At 45.8% G+C, this 21,810-nt stretch overlaps 1 protein-coding gene across 2 annotated transcripts; it reads right to left on the reverse strand.

Moving 5' to 3' along the window:
• Positions 1-461: 461 nt before the first annotated feature.
• NAA50 (N-alpha-acetyltransferase 50, NatE catalytic subunit) lies at positions 462-19,337 on the reverse strand. 2 transcript variants are annotated; one of them, XM_035097414.2, is made up of 5 exons: positions 19,195-19,337; positions 5,822-5,955; positions 3,836-3,955; positions 3,602-3,668; positions 462-1,837 (listed from the first exon to the last, which is right to left on the reverse strand). In XM_035097414.2, the coding sequence occupies exons 1-5, from the start codon at positions 19,200-19,202 to the stop codon at positions 1,657-1,659; spliced, it is 510 nt and encodes a 169-aa protein (XP_034953305.1). In that variant the 5' UTR covers positions 19,203-19,337; the 3' UTR covers positions 462-1,656. The 2 variants fall into 2 exon arrangements, with proteins under 2 accessions (XP_034953305.1, XP_034953304.1); XM_035097413.2 differs by having other exon boundaries at positions 5,822-5,958.
• Positions 19,338-21,810: the final 2,473 nt, after the last annotated feature.

Genomic DNA, 21,810 nt, shown 5'->3' on the forward strand with positions numbered 1-21,810 from the left:
TCTACAACTGATCAGGGAAAACAGTGTTGGCACTTGAGATTTAGATGTGCTTCAACAACATCTTTGCAGAAGGAAAACAAATCCTCAGGAAATACAATATAAAACTTAGCAAATTATGGCCAGAGAAGCAGTACGAGAACATTTCCTGTATAAGGATTCTGAAGGGTGAACTTGTTTTTCTTCTGATCAAAAGAATAAGCATGCAGTTGGGCAAAATGTCTAATGGACCAAGTAGGTGTCAGGATATTCTGCTAGCCTGATAAGGAATAGTGTTTCCTGACTTCTCCGCAATTAAAGGTTGCGCAATATTGCAAATTGCTTGAACTTTCCTGGTCTTCAAACCCCCTTGTTTCTCAATTCAGCATCACAGTGAAATTACATCTGCTAGCAAGGTTACATTGTAACCCCCACCCACCCACCCTCAATAAAGATTTTTCAAAGCAGAAAAGCGCAAGATACAGTTAAAAGTTCAAAATCAGGAAATAAATGCAGTTTAATATTGATTTAGGTGATAGGGCAGGTTCCCTCCCCTCCCTGGTACGTTTCCCCAGGTGGAGAGAAGAGTTGTAATGTTAAGCTGGCATTGCTGTACTGAATTGCTAGAAGCTCAAAATGAAATTGCAAACAAAAGCATAACAAAATACAAAGCAAGAGCTTGGTAAAGTAGGCTACAGTTCTTACATTACAATATCAGGAGAAAACCAGTTATTTTCTGAATCCTCACAATGCTCCCCAATAAGCCACTTCCATCTGATGTTCCATTGCACCCCCTTTTATATTCTTCTAAGATGAGTGCCAAATCTTCAGAAGTGTAATGGGGGGGGGACAGTTTTAATCATCTTCTATCTTAGGGAGCGTATAATCTCAGCAAGCAAGCAGAGTTCAAACCAGCAGAGCCATTTAGAAGGCAAAGCTTCCTTCCTTCTCTCTCTCTCTTTAAAAGTAAAAGTCACAGACTGATCTTCTTTAGCAATCTTTAATGTTTGGCTCCTCCATTGTTGCCAGAGCCAAGGGTCGTTCTGTTGTTAGTGCAATACCTATAACGAATGAGAGAAGAGTGGAAGATGGTACAGTCCACTCTGAATCCTCACCTACATCAGCCAAGAAAACACGGCATCAGCTGGTCACTTGCCAACTGCTCAGCAAGTTGAATCTTCTCGCCAGCCACTTTGTCTCAAAACACAATGAAGAAATGGCAGCTCAAATGCTCTGGATTGGCTTCCAAACTGATGCATGTTCAAATAGTAAACAAGGCCAAAACCGCCGAACCAAGTTCAAAACTAGAGACCGATAGACTCCATTACAAAAAAAAAAAGTGGCATGGTATTAGGAGCCTGGATGCAAGGTATTGCTTAAACTCTGCCCTTCAATGGGAATGCAGGAGGATCACACACATACAGAGGAAAAGCTGACCTTTGGAAGACCGAATGAAGGCCCCACCCCAGCTAGAACCGCATACTACTTCCATCCCAAAATTGCAAAGAAGTAGAGCTATGGAACCCAAACATACAATTTGACAATCCTTGGGAAGTTATTAATTTGTTGGAGAGGATACAACACACATTAGGAGCAGGGGGGAAACCAAAAACAGACACCAGGCCTCTCTTTCCCTATTTGGTGACAAGAAAGTGCAAGAAAGCGTTCATTGGGTTTTGTTCAGTTGTCAGACTTTTGCACATCTGTGTTCTGGCCGAGACAAGGGACTTTGAGGTTTTTTTGCAGCACGTGAGCATCCGCTGGTTCTATCCTCTTGTAGTAGTTCTTCTTCGTCTCAATGATCTCAAATCCAAACTTTCTGTAGAAGTCAATAGCAGATTCATTGCTAATCTGGACATGTCTGGGGTAAAAAAAGAAACCAAGGGAGAAAAGCATTATCATTTATGAAGGCTGGAACTTGGATCTATATGCTAATGAACTGTTTATCTGAAGATTGGAAGGGGAAAAAATGGGAAAGCAAGGATAGAGATTAAAACAGATGTTACCAGATGTGATAATAAACAAAAGACCATTCAACTTCTGTATCCCATGTTACATTCAGCTATCATCTTTACTTGCATATTGCATGCCAACTTATAACACAAGTGCCCAGAAATCAAGTACAGTCGTACCTTGGAAGTTTAACAGAATCCGTTCTGGAAGTCTGTTCGACTTCCAAAACATTTGTAAACCAAAGTGCAGCTTCTGATTGGCCGCAGGAAGCTCCTGCAGCCAATCAGAAGCTGCAGAAGCCCTGTTGGACGTTTGGGTTCCAAAGAATGTTTGCAAACCCGAACACTCACTTCCGGGTTTGTGGTGTTTGAGAGTCAAAATGTATGAGTACCAAGGTGTTCGGGATCCAAGGTACGACTGTCTATGACCATCCTATGTAAACGACTACCTACCTTTTGCCTTTCTGACTTCAGCAACAACAACCATTCTAACACAAAAAACTACTATAGAGCACATTTCCTAACCTGTTGTCCGCCAAGTACTTTGGACTACAACTCCCATCAGCCTCAGATAGCATGGCCATCCCAGGGATGATGGAAATTAAGTCCAGGATGCAAAAGAAAACAACATACAGTACTGCAGGGCTCTCATAAACCAGAAGGCACCAATACTACTAAACTGGCCCCCAAGAAAGCTATACCTTGATACCACTGCAGATGCCCAGCAACAATTGCACCAGGTGGGCCTTCTTTGAGACGGCATCCCACAACTGTGGTGCCATGATCAAGCAAGTCCTTTCCTACATGCTCACGTGCTGTATCTCAGATTGGGGGACAGCTAGTAACTTTAGAGGACCTATTCACAAGGTTGGGTTTACATGTGCAGAATTATGCTCAGGAGCTTTTTGAACTGCTGTTTATTTATAAGCTCTTGCAGAGCTCAGCATGTCCCTGGTCAATGGATATAGGGGGCACTAATAATAAACAATCCAGATACAATACTGATTAAAAAAAGAGGGCATCACTTACAAAAAGTAACAAGACTGTACAGTTGCACCTCGGTTCTCAAACGTAATCTGTTCTGGAAGTCCGTTCGACTTCTGAAAACATTCAAAAACCAAGGCATGGCTTCTGATTGGTTGTAGAAGCTTCCTACACTCAATCGGAAACCGCAAAAGCTGCATCGGACGTTCGGGTTCCAAAAACGTTTGCAAACCGGAACACGCACATCCAGATTTGTGGCATTTGGGAGCCAAAATGTTTGAGTCACAAGGCATTTGAGAACCAAGGTATGACTGTAATGTATGTACCTCCTGTGGTTAGCATTTGCACTGCATGGTAGTGTCAATATAATTAGTGCCTCTAATGCAGGCATCCCCAAACTTCAGCCCTCCAGATGTTTTGGACTACAACTCCCATCATCCCTGACCACTGGTCCTGTTAGCTAGGGACCATGGGAGTTGTAGGCCAAACCATCTGGAGGGCCGCAGTTTGGGGATGCCTGCTCTAATGTCTCCCAGCAAACTCTAGTACTCAAAAGCAAAAGTCTTATATCAGTTGGTCTCTAATACTATGCCACAAGACTTGAGCGCCAACATTTCCATGCATGCCAACTAAACATGTAAGCAACCAATTCCTCCTGCCTAGGGGGCCAGCAATGTCTTTCTACTTACAGATATATATTGTCGAAAGTGCCATCTTTTTCACAGATGTTTAACACATGATTCAACATTTTAGTTCCTACAAAGGAAGCAAGACAAAATGGAAGAAAGTTATTCCCAATTTCAAATACTGCATCTTGCAATATTTGTTATTTTATAAACAAGTACTAAATTTTGTTTCTGTAAGCTTTAGAGTCACATGTTCCATAGCCAAGAGCCACCTCATCATTTACAAAACAGCCTTACCTATCCCCAACCTTCGGTAAGGGGCCAGACATCCAAGCGTCATGATGTACAGTCTTTTCTGATTCTGAGAATGATCTACTCTACAGCACACTGCACCCACTGCAATATCATTGAAATAGGCTGCCAAAAAGAGGGGTGGGGAGAGGAAGAAAGCATATTATTTTGATTTTTTAAAAATCCACCATACCCTAAGGGTTTCGGATAAATATAAATATATAGATTTAAGAATACTGCATAATTAGAACAGCAAGACACACTTCCATATTAAATATATATTAAATATATAACAATAAATGTGATCCCATCCCTGCTTAACTCCACGCCTCAAACTAAATATGTAACAATAAAAATAATCCCATCCCAACTTAACTCCACATATCAAATATCAGGTCAAACAAGGTCTAATTCTCACTGAAGGAAGCCTGTACTATGCTGGTATAACTCCAGGCTGAAGGGGACAGAATAGTTTCTTGTAAAAATAAGATCTATAATGCTGCATGCATAAAACTAGCACATTAAAGAGAATGCTGGGGTAGAACCCTTTCCCCTCATATTCTATGTGCCAGAAATACTATGTATAATGGACAATTCAATCAGACCTGAAGTACAGCCTAAAGTGATAAAATCAAGACAGAGTTTTACAATTGCAGTAAGAGCTAGATCTTGCAATACTTTAGGAAAACATTCAAGCATAACTTTGATGCACAGTGGTCCATAGTTCTGCTTGTCACCCCCACCACAGTGTGTGTTTCATTACCTTATGGCAAGGACAATGAGAGGGGAACAAACCTCTTTCTACCTTGAATCATCAACTGAGTTGTGCTGAACTTCAAAGAGTGTGTGTGTGACTGCAATAAGCGGGATGACCTCAACCCCCTCTCCAGCTCCAAGCTAAACAGGAAGGCTAGAGTTGACCATGGCACTCTTCTTGCTTCTGCTGCCTGCCACCAAAATGTTGGTGAATAGTCAAGACACTCACAGTGCCTCAGCCAGCTAGCTCCAAAGTAAGCTCCTACTCCCCTTCCTCAGTTCAGAAAGCCTGGAGTGAAGCTGGGGCTTGTCCCTGAACTCCTGCAGGGGTGCAGCGAGAGGTAAAAGCTACAGTCTTATGAATACCCACCTCAGAATAGGCCTCATTGGGTTGGATCCATACAAAAGCAGACCCACTGAAATCAACAGCTTATTTTAGTCATGGACCAAGATTTCAATGGGTCTGCTCAAAGCATGGCTTACTTGGGACCCAATCCATTCAGTTCAATGGGACATACTTCTGAGAAAGCATGCATAGGCTTAAGGGGAGGTCCAAGGCCACCTTAAAAAAAGCTGAAAAACCCTGTTGTGTGTACAGGACGAAGGTTTACACAAAGGGTTTCTCTCTGTGCATATCAGAGACATGTGACAAGATATGTTAAGCATTTGAGTAGAAAAAATGATATTATTCATTTTAAAGGCCATGATGTAGTATAAAGGGAAAACGGGTTTCTAATGTAACATGAAAAGTAATTTAGGCCTACATAAGTTGTCAGTTCTGCATATTGCAGTCAACAGGAGGCGAGTGGTGATGCTAAAACACTCACAACTTTGCATGAAGGATCTTCATGAGGAAATGGGCCACTGCTTCCCGCACTTGCTGAAGCTTTTAAAACAACCAACAAGGGCACTAGTTTTCCTGAGCAGCTGTGGAAGGTAAAAGCTGGTAGCTAGAACAGGAGGTGGAGGGGTAGGAAAAGGCACAGACAAGGGGAAAAGAGGATGGACAACTAGCTCAGGCAAAAGAGGTACATACCTGAGTAAGATGGCTGAATAAAAGGTATCTGTATTATATATGCAGGCCCAGGCTGCAAGGCCTTCATACAGTCAGAATAATTAATGTATCTGGAAAAGCTATCCTCACGTAACAGATGTACTGAATCTAGCAGATAAACCAAGAACAATGGAAAACCCTCTATCCACCAACCCACCAAATAAAAAAGCAAGGTACTATACCCAGTTTGGCGAGCTCGCCAACCTCTAACACATCCTTGTAGAACTTGTCATTGTAGCTGACGGGAAAAATGACTTGGTTTAACCGCTTCAGCTGCTTAATGTTGTGTGGCGTCACATCACCCAGCTCGATCCGGCTACTGGAACAAATCAAAACATGCTTAATACCTCTAGGAATCCCACTTTGATTAAGCTATACTAGAAACAGTAGAACTGGTCACCTTGTCATGTCCAAGCACTTTGGTGCAATATCCCCATTCTACACAGAACCCACCTAAATCTATCATGCAGGATATAGTAGGACTCCTTTTTAAAAAAGCAAACACCTTGCAGTTACTCATATGGAAATTTGGCCCATACTTTCATGTTACACTGATCTTACAGCAATTAAATTTATACATGGATTGTACCCAGAGCAACAGGGTCAAACCATCATCTATCCAGCTTCTCAAGGGCAAGTCCTCTAAACTGCAGAGAGCATGGAAGTCATGTGTCTTGCTTCACACAAAGCCACAGAAGAGGTGAAATACGGTCCATCACCCATCTATTGGCACATGTGACTTTTGGGAGTTTCAGGGGATAGAAGACCCATAAATCACACTCATAGCTTGCTTGCTTCCTTCCCTAACACATCTAAAGGCACTGGGAAAGAAGCAAGAAAAACTTACTTTGAAACTCTTCACAAAGTGAAACAGGACACTTTGCCACTTTCACAATTTTGTGGAATGTCTGCAAGTCTCAGTGAGAGGGAGAGACAGGTAGTGGTAACCACAAATAGTACGGTAGCTGCCTAGTAAACCAAGCCATAATGTGTGGATCCTGGAAAACAACCTGTCATTTTAGAGTTGAGAAGGAAGCTAAATTAGCTCCTCAGAATGGCAGGAAGTAACATGAGCCATGCTGGAGACTTGAACCACTGGCTGTATGAAAAGAATTCCCAAGTTCACATTACAAGGCTCAGTCAAACATATAAACAAGACAACAGAACAAGAAAACAGGAACATACTTAAGCTGTAATACGTTTTCACATATAATATTATAAGCCATTACCCAAAACACATTTCCAACAGTGAAACTGCATACAGCTGTAGTTTCTTGTTCACATTAAGAAAGTTAAAACCCCCAAAAGGAGTCAGGGTCTCAGGGACAAAACCCAGAAAGCTGGAGAAGCCAGCCAGATGGAGATGTCAGTTGCCAACCTGGCATCCATGTGCAAGGTTAGAAACTGAGGTTTGAAAGCTAGAAGCTAAATGGCACCTTAAACCTAGGTTATGGGTGCAACAATGGCAAGTCTAGGCACACTTTTTTATAACAAGAATACAAAGCTGAAAGTGAATGAACTGCAGCTAAAATCTTATTCATTTTCACGTGGTCTAGTTCAGGGGTCCCCAGACTAAGGCCCGGGGGCCGGATGCGGCCCAATCACCTTCTAAATCCGGCCCGTGGATGGTCCGGGAATCAGTATGTTTTTACATGAGTAGAATGTGTCCTTTTACTTAAAATGCATCTCTGGGTTATTTGTGGGGCCTGCCTGGTGTTTTTACATGAGTAGAATGTGTCCTTTTATTTGAAATACATCTCTGGGTCATTTGTAGGGCATAGGAATTCGTTCATATTTTTTTCCAAAATATAGTCCGGCCCCCCATAACGTCTGAGGGACAGTGGACCGGCCCCCTGCTGAAAATGTTTGCTGACCCCCTGGTCTAGTCCTCATCTGAAGACTGCAAAAAACAAAACCATGCTTCCTCTGTCCACCTCCCTTATATTGTTAAGAGGGTCTCTTCTCCAGTATTCAGAGTGGCTGGAAGTGGGGAGGCAGAAAAAGGTCCTCCTTTCTTTCCACTCTGCATACAAACCCTGGATTCTCCAAACACCCCCTTTCATTCATATAAATATATATTTTGACACCACAATTAACACATATTAAAGGCCTATACAAGTGATGGCAGAGACACCCACCTTGAGTGTCCAGTTCGCACACCTAAGACTCACTGTATTTTTCCATGTACAATCGTACCTTGGATTTCCAACAGCTTAATTCTCGAATATTTTGACTCCCAAACCTGGAAGTGACTGTTCTGGCTGGCAAACTATTTTTGGAAGCCCAACGTCTGACAGGCTTCCACTGCTTCTGATTGGCTGCAAGAGCTTCCTGCAGCCAATCAGAAGCCACGCATTGGTTTTCGAACATTTTGGAAGTCGAATGGACTTCTGGAAAGGATTCCATTCGACTTCCAAGGTACAACTGTACAAGACGCCCCCAAGATCTATTGGAAGTCTAGCGGGGAGGAATTTCTCCTCCCACACCCTCAGCATTAATCTGAAATCTTAGGTGCAGCACTGCACCCAGAGCTCAGAAACTGCTCACGTTTATGAAATTCCCTGTCGCAAAACGCTCCTAGAACAATGGGAGTTTTGAACACTGTCCATGTGGTCACAATTAGACCCACACCAGTTGTAAAATGTGTCTGGCACCTAGTTATTTCTTATGTGCTAGGGCATAGGGCCAGATAGAGTCCATACTGTGTGCCTAATCATCTGACTTCTGCTCTCACATGGGGTTTATACACTGGTTGAGATGTGCTGTACAAGTGCAAGATTTAACTCTGCAATGAGATCCCTGCCATTCCAAACTGGGCAAGAAGGAGGGGTCAGTTTCCTACCCAATCACTGACTTCACTAAGAGGGATAATACTTGACCTGGCAAATATTACTATTTATTATTATTGTATGAGGCAACTGAGAAGTAGCTGTGTTGAGCGCTCAGGAGCTGAATCCAAATGCAATGAGAATAGTAGAGGTTGAAAACATTAACAGGCTTGCTCATATTAACCACTTAGAAAATTAGTTATCTATATCAGGAAATATGAAATGAGAAATATAGTCAAAGAATCTCAAGGCTAGCTCCAGCAGTGTCTTAAGAAAGAACGGATAAAGAACTTTATACTGCTTTCTTCGATGCTTTTCATATTTTAAATGCAAGATTTCAGATTTCTAGTCTATGCGAATGTGTATGTGTGTGTGTGAGAGAGAGTGTGAGTCATTATTTGCAGGTTTTTTTTAAAAAAATACCTATTCACTTAAGTCTTGGAGTGTTTTGAAAGGAGCACCTTTTAATATATAAATACAACTCATAGTTGCTTATGGTAGACTAAGAAAAGTAGGCAGTAACTGAAAAAGCATCTATGCATAAACTCATGCTCCAGCCACTAATAACAACTTTGCGAAAGGTTTTAGATTAGTCAAGTTCTTTTGAGAGTTGCTTGTGTGTGTGTGTGTTTAAGTGAGAAATTGTAGTAATCTTTCTGAAGCTGCAGTTGTGTCTGTTGTGTACTGAGGGGGCTGAACTGGGAATTTATATGATTTATCTTGATTTTACAGTCAAATTATACAGCTTTCTTAAAAACAATACATTTTTAAGTGCACGACATTCCTCTTGTTAGAAAGAGAGTAACTCCAAAGGAGAAACAATGTTTTATTGGCCAGTTGGAAATGCCACCATGTAGTACAGACTTTTAACACACTGTGAGAACAAATTAACAATCTTCTTCCCTAAACAAAGAACCAGGAAGTTATTTGCACACTGTAGCAGTACATAGGAGGCATTTCTATTTATTTAAGACAGAGTCCACCTGTTAGTCAAAAAGCTTTCAGATCCGCTTTCAAAAATCAGTACTAAGACTCAGGCTCACATTTGAAAAAGACATAACACATAAGTAAAAAGGAATGGGCGGGAGGAAGGGAATATACATTTAGACACTTTAAAAGATACAATTCTTATAATATGGTTATGTCTATTCAGATTCTGGCTGTCTAGAAGAACAGCAACTCATTGCTGATGCCAGTGGCAATTCTGGCAGTCTTGCCCTTGATAAAGCCAACAATGATAGAATAGTATGAAATCTGTATTGCTGCACTCTACCATGCATTGAAGAAGGTGGCAAATTCCCCTATATTAACCATGGTGTAAGCTGATTTGTCTGTATGCATTCAGTCCCTCATGGCTGCCTGATTTTGGAAGTTTTGCGACCATTATGAGGTCTTCTTCCTTGTCAGTCAAGTTGCCCTCTGAGCATGAAAAGCTTTTAATTTCCCTCTGCTGGATTGTAACTCTTTGCTTCAGCCATGACTTCAGTCACAGAATGCTGTCTACTTGTGAATGATGAGCCAGTTCTTTACAAAGTAATTAGCAAAAATAAACCGAGACAGGGATCTAAGCCGCCACCTTAACACAGCAATATCACAGCTCACAGCTCTGCTCACTTCTCAATATATTTATAGCCAGTTACCAAAATGGACCACATGCACATTTGATTTACAAATGGAAATAAACTTATGTATCCACAACCTATCGGACATTTCTTTTGGGAAAATTTTGAGCCTTACTCTGTAAGAAAGTTGCCCCAGTCAGTGTTCTTGCATGTCTAAGATTCAAACTTTCTCTGCTAATTTTCCAGTTGTCCCCTCCATCTCTAGAAAACTTTGGACTGCACAAGTTGGGCCTGTTTAATATCATGTTCTTTACTTTAAAGCACTGAAAACTTTTAAAACAGAAAACTTCTGCTGTCAGAAGAGCGGCAGAAGTATTGGCAACAGAAATACCTGGTAGACAAGGGGAAAGACTCCAAACATCTGCCCCCCACAATACGTCTCTTTAGCACCACAGACTTTGAGAGGAATAGGAAAACTGGTGAGACAGTGGTATCAGAAATAAACCCAAGAAAAGGAAGTGTCTCTAAAGGCGTTCTTAATTTGGAGCCAGTGAGAATTTCACTGAAGCTCTGGGAAGATGGTATTGGTAGCAGAATAATGCTTAAGTCGATCAAAGAAAGCAAAATATGCAGGGACTTTGCATTTTGATAGTTACATGCTCTCCAGCTACTAGCAAGCAATTTGATTTCATTTGACTCTTACCCACACCACCACATAAAATCATTCTACAGCACTGTCAATATAATGACCATCTGATTGCTCTTTACGTCTGCTTTCCACCTAGCCAGGAGCTTGTGTCACTAGAAGCATGAGAAATATGGGTACTGGTTAGCTTGTATGTTTTTTTTTTTAAAGGATCAGCAATTCTCCGTTGAGTGTTGGTTGCAAATGATACCGTGTTTCTCATATTTTAAGGCATCCCCAAAAAATAAGCCATGACAGGATTTCTAAGGGTTGGTGAAAAATAAGACATACCCCGAAAATAAGCCATGTCGTGTAGCCCCGACCGAGCGAGAGGCGAAGGCGCGGGACCCAGCAGGAGCTCCCTGCCTGCTTCCCCGAGCCGTCGCGCATCGGGGGACAGAGCCGAAGATCGGCGGGCGCTCCTTGCTGGGCTTGACAAGCCCGGCAAACAGCGCCCGCCGATCTTCGGACCTGTCCTGTGTGACAGGCGGGGGTGGGGTGGGGAAGCGGAGATCGTTCTCCGCTCTCCCCCCACCCCCGCCTGTCACCAAAGATCAGCGGGCGCTGTTTGCTGGGCTTGACAAGCCCGGCAAACAGCGCCCGCCGATCTTCGGACCTGTCCTGTGTGACAGGCGGGGGTGGGGTGGGGGGAAGCGGAGATCGCCTGTCACACAGCACAGGGCCGAAGATCGGCGGGCGCTGTTTGCCGGGCTTGTCAAGCCCAGCAAACAGCGCCCGCCGATCTTTGGTGACAGGCGGGGGTGGGGGGAGAGCGGAGAACGATCTCCGCTTCCCCCCCACCCCCGCCTGTCACACAGCACAGGTCGGCGGGCGCTGTTTGCCGGGCTTGTCAAGCCCAGCTAGGAGCGCCCGCCGATCTTCGGTGACAGGCGGGGATGGGGGGAGAGCGGAGAACGATCTCCGCTTCTCCCCCACCCCCGCCTGTCACACAGGACAGGTCCGAAGATCGGCGGGCGCTGTTTGCCGGGCTTGTCAAGCCCAGCAAGGAGCGCCCGCCGATCTTCGGACCTGTCCTGTGTGACAGGCGGGGGTGGGGGGGAAGCGGAGATTGTTCTCCGCTCTCCCCCCACCCCCGCCTGTCACCAAAGATCGGCGGGCGCTCCTTGCTGGGCTTGACAAGCCCGGCAAACAGCGCCCGCCGATCTTCGGCCCTGTGCTGTGTGACAGGCGGGGGTGGGGGAGAAGCGGAGATCGTTCTCCGCTCTCCGCCCACCCCCGCCTGTCACCGAAGATCGGCGGGCGCTCCTTGCTGGGCTTGACAAGCCCGGCAAACAGCGCCCGCCGATCTTCGGACCTGTCCTGTGTGACAGGCGGGGGTGGGGGAGAAGCGGAGATCGTTCTCCGCTCTCCCCCCACCCCCGCCTGTCACCAAAGATCGGCGGGCGCTGTTTGCTGGGCTTGACAAGCCTGGCAAACAGCGCCCGCCGATCTTCGGCCCTGTGCTGTGTGACAGGCGGGGGTGGGGGAGAAGCGGAGATCGTTCTCCGCTCTCCGCCCACCCCCGCCTGTCACCGAAGATCGGCGGGCGCTCCTTGTTGGGCTTGACAAGCCCGGCAAACAGCACCCGCCGATCTTCGGACCTGTCCTGTGTGACAGGCGGGGGTGGGGGAGAAGCGGAGATCGTTCTCCGCTCTCCGCCCACCCCCGCCTGTCACCGAAGATCGGCGGGCGCTCCTTGCTGGGCTTGACAAGCCCAGCAAACAGCGCCCGCCGATCTTCGGACCTGTCCTGTGTGACAGGCGGGGGTGGGGGAGAAGCGGAGATCGTTCTCCGCTCTCCGCCCACCCCCGCCTGTCACCGAAGATCGGCGGGCGCTCCTAGCTGGGCTTGACAAGCCCGGCAAACAGCGCCCGCCGACCTGTGCTGTGTGACAGGCGGGGGTGGGGGGGAAGCGGAGATCGTTCTCCGCTCTCCGCCCACCCCCGCCTGTCACCGAAGATCGGCGGGCGCTCCTTGCTGGGCTTGACAAGCCCGGCAAACAGCGCCCGCCGATCTTCGGACCTGTCCTGTGTGACAGGCGGGGGTGGGGGGGAAGCGGAGCTCCGCTCTCCCCCCACCCCCGCCTGTCACCAAAGATCGGCGGGCGCTCCTTGCTGGGCTTGACAAGCCCGGCAAACAGCGCCCGCCGATCTTCGGACCTGTCCTGTGTGACAGGCGGGGGTGGGGGTGAAGCGGAGATCGTTCTCCGCTCTCCCCCCACCCCCGCCTGTCACCAAAGATCGGCGGGCGCTCCTTGCTGGGCTTGACAAGCCCGGCAAACAGCGCCCGCCGATCTTCGGACCTGTCCTGTGTGACAGGCGGGGGTGGGGGAGAAGCGGAGATCGTTCTCCGCTCTCCCCCCACCCCCGCCTGTCACCGATCGGCGGGCGCTCCTCGCTGGGCTTGACAAGCCCGGCAAACAGCGCCCGCCGACCTGTGCTGTGTGACAGGTGGGGGTGGGGGGGAAGCGGAGATCGTTCTCCGCTCTCCGCCCACCCCCGCCTGTCACCGAAGATCGGCGGGCGCTCCTTGCTGGGCTTGACAAGCCCGGCAAACAGCGCCCGCCGATCTTCGGACCTGTCCTGTGTGACAGGCGGGGGTGGGGGGGGAAGCGGAGCTCCGCTCTCCCCCCACCCCCGCCTGTCACCAAAGATCGGCGGGCGCTCCTTGCTGGGCTTGACAAGCCCGGCAAACAGCGCCCGCCGATCTTCGGACCTGTCCTGTGTGACAGGCGGGAGTGGGGGTGAAGCGGAGATCGTTCTCCGCTCTCCCCCCACCCCCGCCTGTCACCAAAGATCGGCGGGCGCTCCTTGCTGGGCTTGACAAGCCCGGCAAACAGCGCCCGCCGATCTTCGGACCTGTCCTGTGTGACAGGCGGGGGTGGGGGAAAAGCGGAGATCGTTCTCCGCTCTCCCCCCACCCCCGCCTGTCACCAAAGATCGGCGGGCGCTCCTCGCTGGGCTTGACAAGCCCGGCAAACAGCGCCTGCCGACCTGCGCTGTGTGACAGGCGGGGGTGGGGGGAAGCGGAGATCGTTCTCCGCTCTCCGCCCACCCCCGCCTGTCACCGAAGATCGGCGGGCGCTGTTTGCTGGGCTTGACAAGCCCGGCAAACAGCGCCCGCGTGCACTTTATTAAAAAATAAGACATCCCTCAAAAATAAGCCATGTCGTGTTTTTTTGAAGAAAAAATTAATATAAGACATGACTTATAATATGAGAAACACGGTAGTTCATTATGTTGTTTTGGTTTTGCATACTGAAAATAGATTTTTTAAAATTGGGATTAGCCATTCTTCATCACAGAATCCTAAACATAACCAGATACCCGCAAGCACTTAGCAGATATTAAATCAGTCTGCAATTTTCATCATCTGGCTAAGTCTGAGAGCAAGGCTTCAACGTCTAATCCCCCTCACACATACTCCCAATCCCTGCAGAAGAGTTCTGGAGAAATCAAACATTTGTGCACTATTTTGTGGCATTTTGTTGGTGTTAAAAAAGTATTACACAACCATGGATTTTGGAGTTAAATGTTTAAGAAATTAATAATATGCTCTATGGTTGTATAAAGGGTTTTCTGCTTTAAATCAATGGATTTTATGCTTAAAACGCTGAGTACTGTGCACATTTATTGATAAAGTAGAGGAAGCTTCCTTATATTGAATCATGCTGTTAGTCCATCAAGTGCAAATGTCTACTCTGACTGGCAGTGGCTCTCTAGGGATTCAGACAAAAGCCTTCCCCGGCCCTACCTGAATATGTCAGGGTTGAACATGAGACCCTCTGCATCCATAAAGTATCTGATTTAGCATTGCCTTCATTTAAACCAGCAGTCTTCAGCCTTTCAGATCCAGCCTTACATTTAACTTAAACATGCATATTTTACCATATATATTTTACCATACAGTATATATATTTTACCATATATATGTAGTATACTAGTACTGCTGTTCTGACTCAGTCTACAACCCACTAAGATCCTGCCAAAAATTTCCATCAATGCCAAGTCAAAAGACAATATCTGAGTGCAATAAGGATAGATCAAGACAGAAAAGAACGTCAAAACCTCTATCAAGAATTATAGAACAAAACTGCAGGACCACCAAGAGAGCCTGGTATTAGAAAAATAATGCACAATAACAGACCTTCCTTGACACTCACTGACTACTAGCACAATGCATAGTCAAGGAAGTTTGCTATTGTTCATTACAGCCTAAGAAAAGACCAACTCTAAAGCAAACCTATGGTGCTATAATAGTAGCTGCTAACATCTGTGTAACATCAATATACAGTCATACCTTGGAAGTTGAATGGAATCTGCTCCAGAAACCAAAGTGCAGCAATTGGAAGCCGCAGAAGCGCAATCTGCTTCTCAAAATAGTTCGCAAACTGGAACAGTCACATCCAGGTTTGCGGCATTCGGGAGCCAAAACGTTCGCGAACTACTTAAGCTGCTTGAAAACCAAGGTATGACTGTAGTTCAGTTAGGATCTTTTATGCTCTCAGAAGCAAATTGGCATCTACTGAAACTGAACTTATCTCCAAGAGTCACTCTTTTAGTACACAAGGCAAGACCAACTCTTCTGAATCCATAGAGCATTGTGTTTCTAACACCATGTTCACCATCTGTGCTAATCCATAGCAAATGGCAAAATGCCCCCATGATGTCACCCTACAGGGCAGATGCTCTGACCTCCACTGCATCAACCAGAGATGCAGGTGGCAGGAATTCAGTAAATGAATTATCTTGCAATTCCAGCAGACATGGGTCGGAATCCAATTATACAACATACATAGGCTGTGAATAACCACCCTTTTGATGGATTTCAGTTGTAATCTGAAAATGCTGGAGACTTGGCAAAGCCTGTGGGCTTACTGGGGAAAAGGGGGAAGAGGCTGTCAACCCAACAGGCCATTTCATGTAAATGGTAAATCAATGCATGTAATTTCTGTAAATGTAATATATTTATACATGATACATACATGTTTGGTCTTGTATTCCACCAAAGAAACATCATATATTAAACAATCATTAGATTCTTTGTAACAAGTGATGGTTAGCTATTCCGTATTCTCTGAACAAATCCTGTGCGGGACTTAACTTGGCAAGGGAAATATTAAGGTTTTAAAATTGGTTTTAACTGTAGCTTGTAAACTCCCTTGAGTACTCCTATTAAAAAGTAAATGATAAAGTAAATAAACAGTTACCCTGTAGGTTTTTAACACACAGTTTTAAAAAAAGTTATTTCCAAACACATTTCTTTATTGATAGCCAAACCTTCCTCAGTTCATTTTGACATCAACTCTGCATTTACAAGCTTCCATAGAGAACATTTTTAAAAAGCTTCTGCTTTCCGAGAACTCTCTCCAAGCCTATAATGTTAGCGATCTTTTTGGCTTTTTAGCAACCATGGTGAAAGCAAAAGCAGCTTCATGTTTCAATGTGTATTCAACCCTCCTTCAACATTTCATCTATTTTAACCCATTAAATACAGCTCCCCCAGCTGATTTTAAGGCTCTAAGTAAGGAGCCTTGCAGTCTTTTGAGCTACTGACAGATCTGGCTAAGTAGTCCGCGTACCATCCACCATGACTTGCTTGTTTGCCACAGAAAAGAGACTTCTAGGTAGGGGGAAATGGCAGACCACTTTTGAAGAGAGCCTATCCAAAGGGGGTGTCCTTTTGGGACATAGCAAGCTCTATGCTAGCTTGATGTCTACTGTGGTAATGGGTTTTGAGGATTTACTCTACTTGCTTTATACCTCTGTGTTACTGGTAAAGGTAAAGGTAAAGGGACCCCTGACCATTAGGTCCAGTCGTTACCGACTCTGGGGTTGCAGCGCTCATCTCGCGTTATTAGCCGAGGGAGCCGGCATACAGCTTCCAGGTCATGTGGCCAGCATTACAAAGCCACTTCTGGCGAACCAGAGCAGCACACGGAAACGCTGTTTACCTATTTATCTACTTGCACTTTGACGTGCTTTCGAACTGCTAGGTTGACAGGAGCTGGGACCGAGCAATGGGAGCTCACCCCGTTGTGGGGATTCGAACTGCCGACCTTCTGATCGGCAAGCCCTAGGCTATGTGGTTTAACCCACAGCGCCACCCGCGTCCCTCCGTGTTACTGGAGGGAGAGCAAATAGAAGCCCCTTTCTAGCTTACTGACATGGCTCTTTGGGGCACAAGGGGCACTCTTTGTGGCTCTGGGATTCTAGGCGATACTGAGATGTTCTATCAAAAACTGTTCTTACAGTCTCTTACAAAACAAAGATACAGCTCAAGCCTGGTATTAAAAAGCCCAGTTACAATATCTATTACATGTGTAAAAGGTCAGTAGTCAACTGGTATCCAAACTAGAGGATTTGTACCAACACAGTGACACCACTATTTGAGTTACATTAAGGTCACACTTGCATCTCACAATCATACTAGTATGCGCTCAGTTCTGAAAGAGCTGTGGTAGTTTTGAATGAACACCCAAACACATAAGCCCATACATTATATGGGTTGCCATCAGAAGTATATTAAAACTCAGTATTTCAAATGTTCCACCAAAAGCAGCCCACCCTTTGGCTTGCACACAGTTGGAATCTCTTCTTCTGTAAGCAATAGTAGCTATTTTTCTCTATTACACATCAAATAAAATACGGTTGTCATTTCGAATGCAATATGTTACTTCAGCAGCGCCAGGACGCCCTGATGCCTGGAACAGTTCTCCAGTTGTTTTAAGTTTAACCAAAGATGGAAAGAAGACAAAGTCCCTACCAGAGAGGAATGGCAAACTAAACTGCTGGAATATGCAGAAATAGCAAAAATGACCGGAAGAAATCAGAAACCAAGTAGACGAAAGCTTCAAAAAAGAATAGGAGAAATTCACACTTTATCTGAGAGACCATTGTAAACAAATGAAAACATTAGCAGGTTTTTAAGAACACTTGTAACAAAAACTTTGAATAATGGAGATAGATTTAAAATATAGCTGATGAAATAAATGCATAAAGGACAACATAAAGACCCATGGAGGTAATGCAGGTGGGTGGGGGAGTCAGATTCAAGGGAATCTTGTTTTTTGAATATATTTGTGATATTGTAAAAATTTTATTGGCGACCCAGGTGGCGCTGTGGGTTAAACCACAGAGTCTAGGGCTTGCTGATCAGAAGGTCGGCGGTTCGAATCCCTGCAATGGGGTGAGCTCCCATTGCTCGGTCCCAGCTCCTGCCCACCTAGCAGTTTGAAAGCACATCAAAGTGCAAGTAGATAAATAGGGACCGCTCCGGCGGGAAGGCAAATGGTGTTTCCGTGTGCTGCTCTGGTTCGCCAGAAGCAGCTTTGTCATGCTGGCCACATGACCCGGAAGCTGTCTGCGGACAAACACTGACTCCCTCGGCCTATAGAGCGAGATTAGCGCCGCAACCCCAGAGTCGGACACGACTGGACCTGATGGTCAGGGGCGCCTTTACCTTTACCTAAAAATTTTATATTTGTAAAATCAAGTCAATTGTTTCCAAAAAGAAAAAGGGGGGGGGAGTTTAACCAGTCTTTTCAGAGGACTCACTTTTAGCCCTAACCTGCAACTTTTGGAGGGAGTTGTTTGTTTTGTTACATACAGCCATCTTCTACCCCTCTCTCTTTAGGCTGACCAGATGCTGAGGAGAATCTACAACACATGCTGATTTTCTACGTGGACAAAATATTTATGTGTGTTAAGGGTTGCTGTTGCTTAGATAGAAAGAAAAAATGTCCTGCATTTATTTCAACCCTGCGACCTCCACGGTGGCACTTTTAAAGTTGGGGTGGGAGATGAAACTGATGGACTATGCAGAGATGGGAAAACTGACGGGGAAGATAAGAAACCAGGAAGATCAAGTATTTTTAAAGGACTGGAGTAAATTCTTAATTTATTTAAAAGACCACTGTAAACAGTTAAAATCATTGGCAGGGATGTAATGACACTTGTAAAGTGGAATTAACTCTGCTAACTATGGAAAGAACTTTTTATTTTAATGTTTGAAATGGTTAAAGTTAAAATGTAAAAAATATTATTTAAAAAAATGAAAATAAAGTTGGGGTGGGTGGGGAAGGGGGAAAACAATCTGCTGGTCCATTCGCGGGAATCAGGCACGGCTCACTCTCATCGCAACCTTATGGCGCACCTTGAACCCAGAACCCGCCAAGTCCGAGCCGCTTCCTCTCTCCCTTCCTCCCTCGCCGACGTAACATAACCGCATCCTCTCCTGAGAAAACGGGAGCTGGGAGAATAATCCGGAGGGGCCAGCTTCGCTTCAACTCCCCCCTCCCGGGAAAGAAGCGCGGGAAACAAAGACCCACCGCCGCCACGGGGGGGGGGAACCTGAGGGGAAAAGAAAACCTCGAGGGCGCCTGAGGAGACCGGTGCTCGGTGGTGGTGGCTGGGCCGGGGGGAGGCGGGAAGAAAAGGGGAGAGAAAGGTATTAGCGGCTGCCGCCGGTCCCGCACTCACCCCTTCATAGCTGCTGCCGAGGGCCCCGGGATCCAGCAGCGGCGGTTAAGCTGCTCCTGCTGCGCCTGCTCTTGCCGCCGCCGCCGCTCCACATGGGCCTCAGGCCGCTCCGAGCTACCGCGCGCGCCTGCGCACAACCCCACCCCCGCCTCAACTCGACCTTTCACCCGACGGCGACGTGACGACGTCAGCACGCTTTGCTAGCGTAACACTTTGCACGTGCTCCGATAGTCTCTTCGCCCCGCCCCCCGTTTAGAAGTCACTCAGAAACCGACTTCCGGGTTCTTTAGTTCCCGCCCCCCGTTTAGAAGTCACTCAGAGATCGACTTCCGGGTTCTTTTCTCTGCCACGCGATTTGCCCACAGAAAAGTGAAGCTTGTTAACAGTCTAGCCGCTTGGATGGTTTTCCGATTTCAATATAACTTATTATATTCATCTACAGTGGCACCTTTGGTAATCTTTCGTAATATGGGGGCCTGTACAAACCAAATGGATCTTCTCAATTATGAATCTTCTCAATTTTATGCCCCCTTGAATCTGTGTTCATCCTAAATCTGGCGCTACTGCAATGCAGGAATCTCACCCAGATCATCCATGACAGGTGGCCCCCCAATCTGCTCAAAAACCTCTAAGGAAGAAGAGTCCACCACCTCCCGAGGGAGTCCGTTCCACTGCCAAACAGCTCTTATCCTTAGAAAGTTCTTCCTGATGTTTAGTTGGAATCTCCTTTCTTGTAACTTGAAGCCATTGGTTTGGGTCCTACCCTCCAGAGCAGAACAAGCTTGCTTCATCCTCCATGTGACCATTAGATATTTGAAAGTGGCAATATGTGAAGAGCTGAATCTTTCACCTTCATGTGCCTCTCCTGCCCCGTGTCACATCGCAAGTATGCATATCCTGGCTCAACAACCGCCTCTGAAGCATTTCCCCTAATGCTGCCTGGCAGGTTTTCTAACACAAAGACACAGACACACAACTCCTTCTGAGCTGAAGCCGCAGGAGTTTTGTAGGCCTCTTCTCCCCTACCTCCAACCTCACCTTGTTTCGGGTCTGTAGCTATGAGGTCTTACTGCTTCAGAGCCCCTGACAGAATGGGGCCCAGAAACGCCTAAGGGAGCCCATGGCACCACTCGCGTAACAAAAACTACCATAGAGATCTCAAAATTTTCAGAAGTAGGTGGTCCATGGCTTGGCTTTTGAAAGAGAGGGTCCGCAGTACTTAGCTAATGGGAAACCACTGCTCCAGCACAAGGATCAACACTAGTGTAACAGAATTTCACCCCTCTCCTCCCATGCTGTCCTCAAATCTGCTCTGGGGGTTGGGGAAAAGTCCAAAACAGATTTAGGAGAATATAGGGAGAGAACAGGAAGAGAATATTATGTTGTGCAAGGAGAAACCCTTGCACTGATGAAACATTCACCTGATTTATTTATTAAAATATTTAGAGACCACACTTTCATAAAAATACAACAAATTACAATAAAATAAAAACATCAATACTGGTTGGTGGAAAGAAATGCACAATGAAAAGGTCTGTCTGAATAACAGTTTTTAGGAGATGTCTAAAAGAAGGCAGAATTTAAGAACATAAGAAGAGCCTGCTGGATCAGGCCAATGGCCCACCTGGACCAGCATCCTGTTCTCACAGTGGCCAATAACATGCCTGCAGGAAACCCGCAAGCAAGATTTGAGCACAAGAGCGGTCTTCCCTCCTGTGGTTTCCATAAACTGGTATTCAGAAGCATGGCTGCCTCACAACAGTGGATGTAGAGAGGGGAGAAAAACTTTTCTCTCTCCACGCCATGCATAATTTTATAAACTTTTCCAACTCTACAATAGCCTTTTTGAAGTGAGGCGACCAGAATTGTACAGTCTTCCAAATGCGGTTGCACCATTGTTGTTGTTGTTGTTTAGTCATTTAGTTGTGTCCGACTCTTCGTGACCCCATGGACCAGAGCACTCCAGGCACTCCTATCTTCCACTGCCTCCCGCAGTTTAATGAAACTAATTTTAGTAGCTTCGAGAACACTGTCCAACCATCTTGTCTTCTGTCCCCTTCTCCTTGTGCCCTCCATCTTTCCCAACATCAGGGTCTTTTCCAGGGAGTCTTCTCTTCTCATGAGGTGGCCAAAGTATTGGAGCCTCAGCTTCACGATCTGTCCTTCCAGTGGGCACTCAGGGCTGATATCCTTCAGAATGGATAGGTTTGATCTTCTTGCAGTCCATGGGACTCTCAAGAGTCTCCTCCAGCACCATAATTCAAAAGCATCAATATATATGGTTGCACCTTATATTTGCATAAACAGTATTATGATATCGGCAGCTACTTCAAATATGGATTTAGCTACAGTAAATCCATTTACTGTATTTTTAAGGGCAACGCTGTTCTGCCAAAGAGAAGTTTAAGAATGGCTTCTCAACAGGAATCAAGAAATCTGAACAGGCTTCTCTAGGTGATGAGATTTGTCTCTCGGATTCTATTTTTGTGCTCTTACCACCATGCACGTTGCAGAATTGGCATGTGACCATGCTCACGTTTTTCATGTAAATGGCAAAAGACATGATAAATCAGTAAGTAATAGGTCTCTGAACCCGAGTGAAAGCCTGATAGCTTT

Source organism: Zootoca vivipara, chromosome 16 (genome assembly GCF_963506605.1).
Source record: "Zootoca vivipara chromosome 16, rZooViv1.1, whole genome shotgun sequence".
NCBI classification, from domain to species: Eukaryota; Metazoa; Chordata; class Lepidosauria; order Squamata; family Lacertidae; genus Zootoca; species Zootoca vivipara.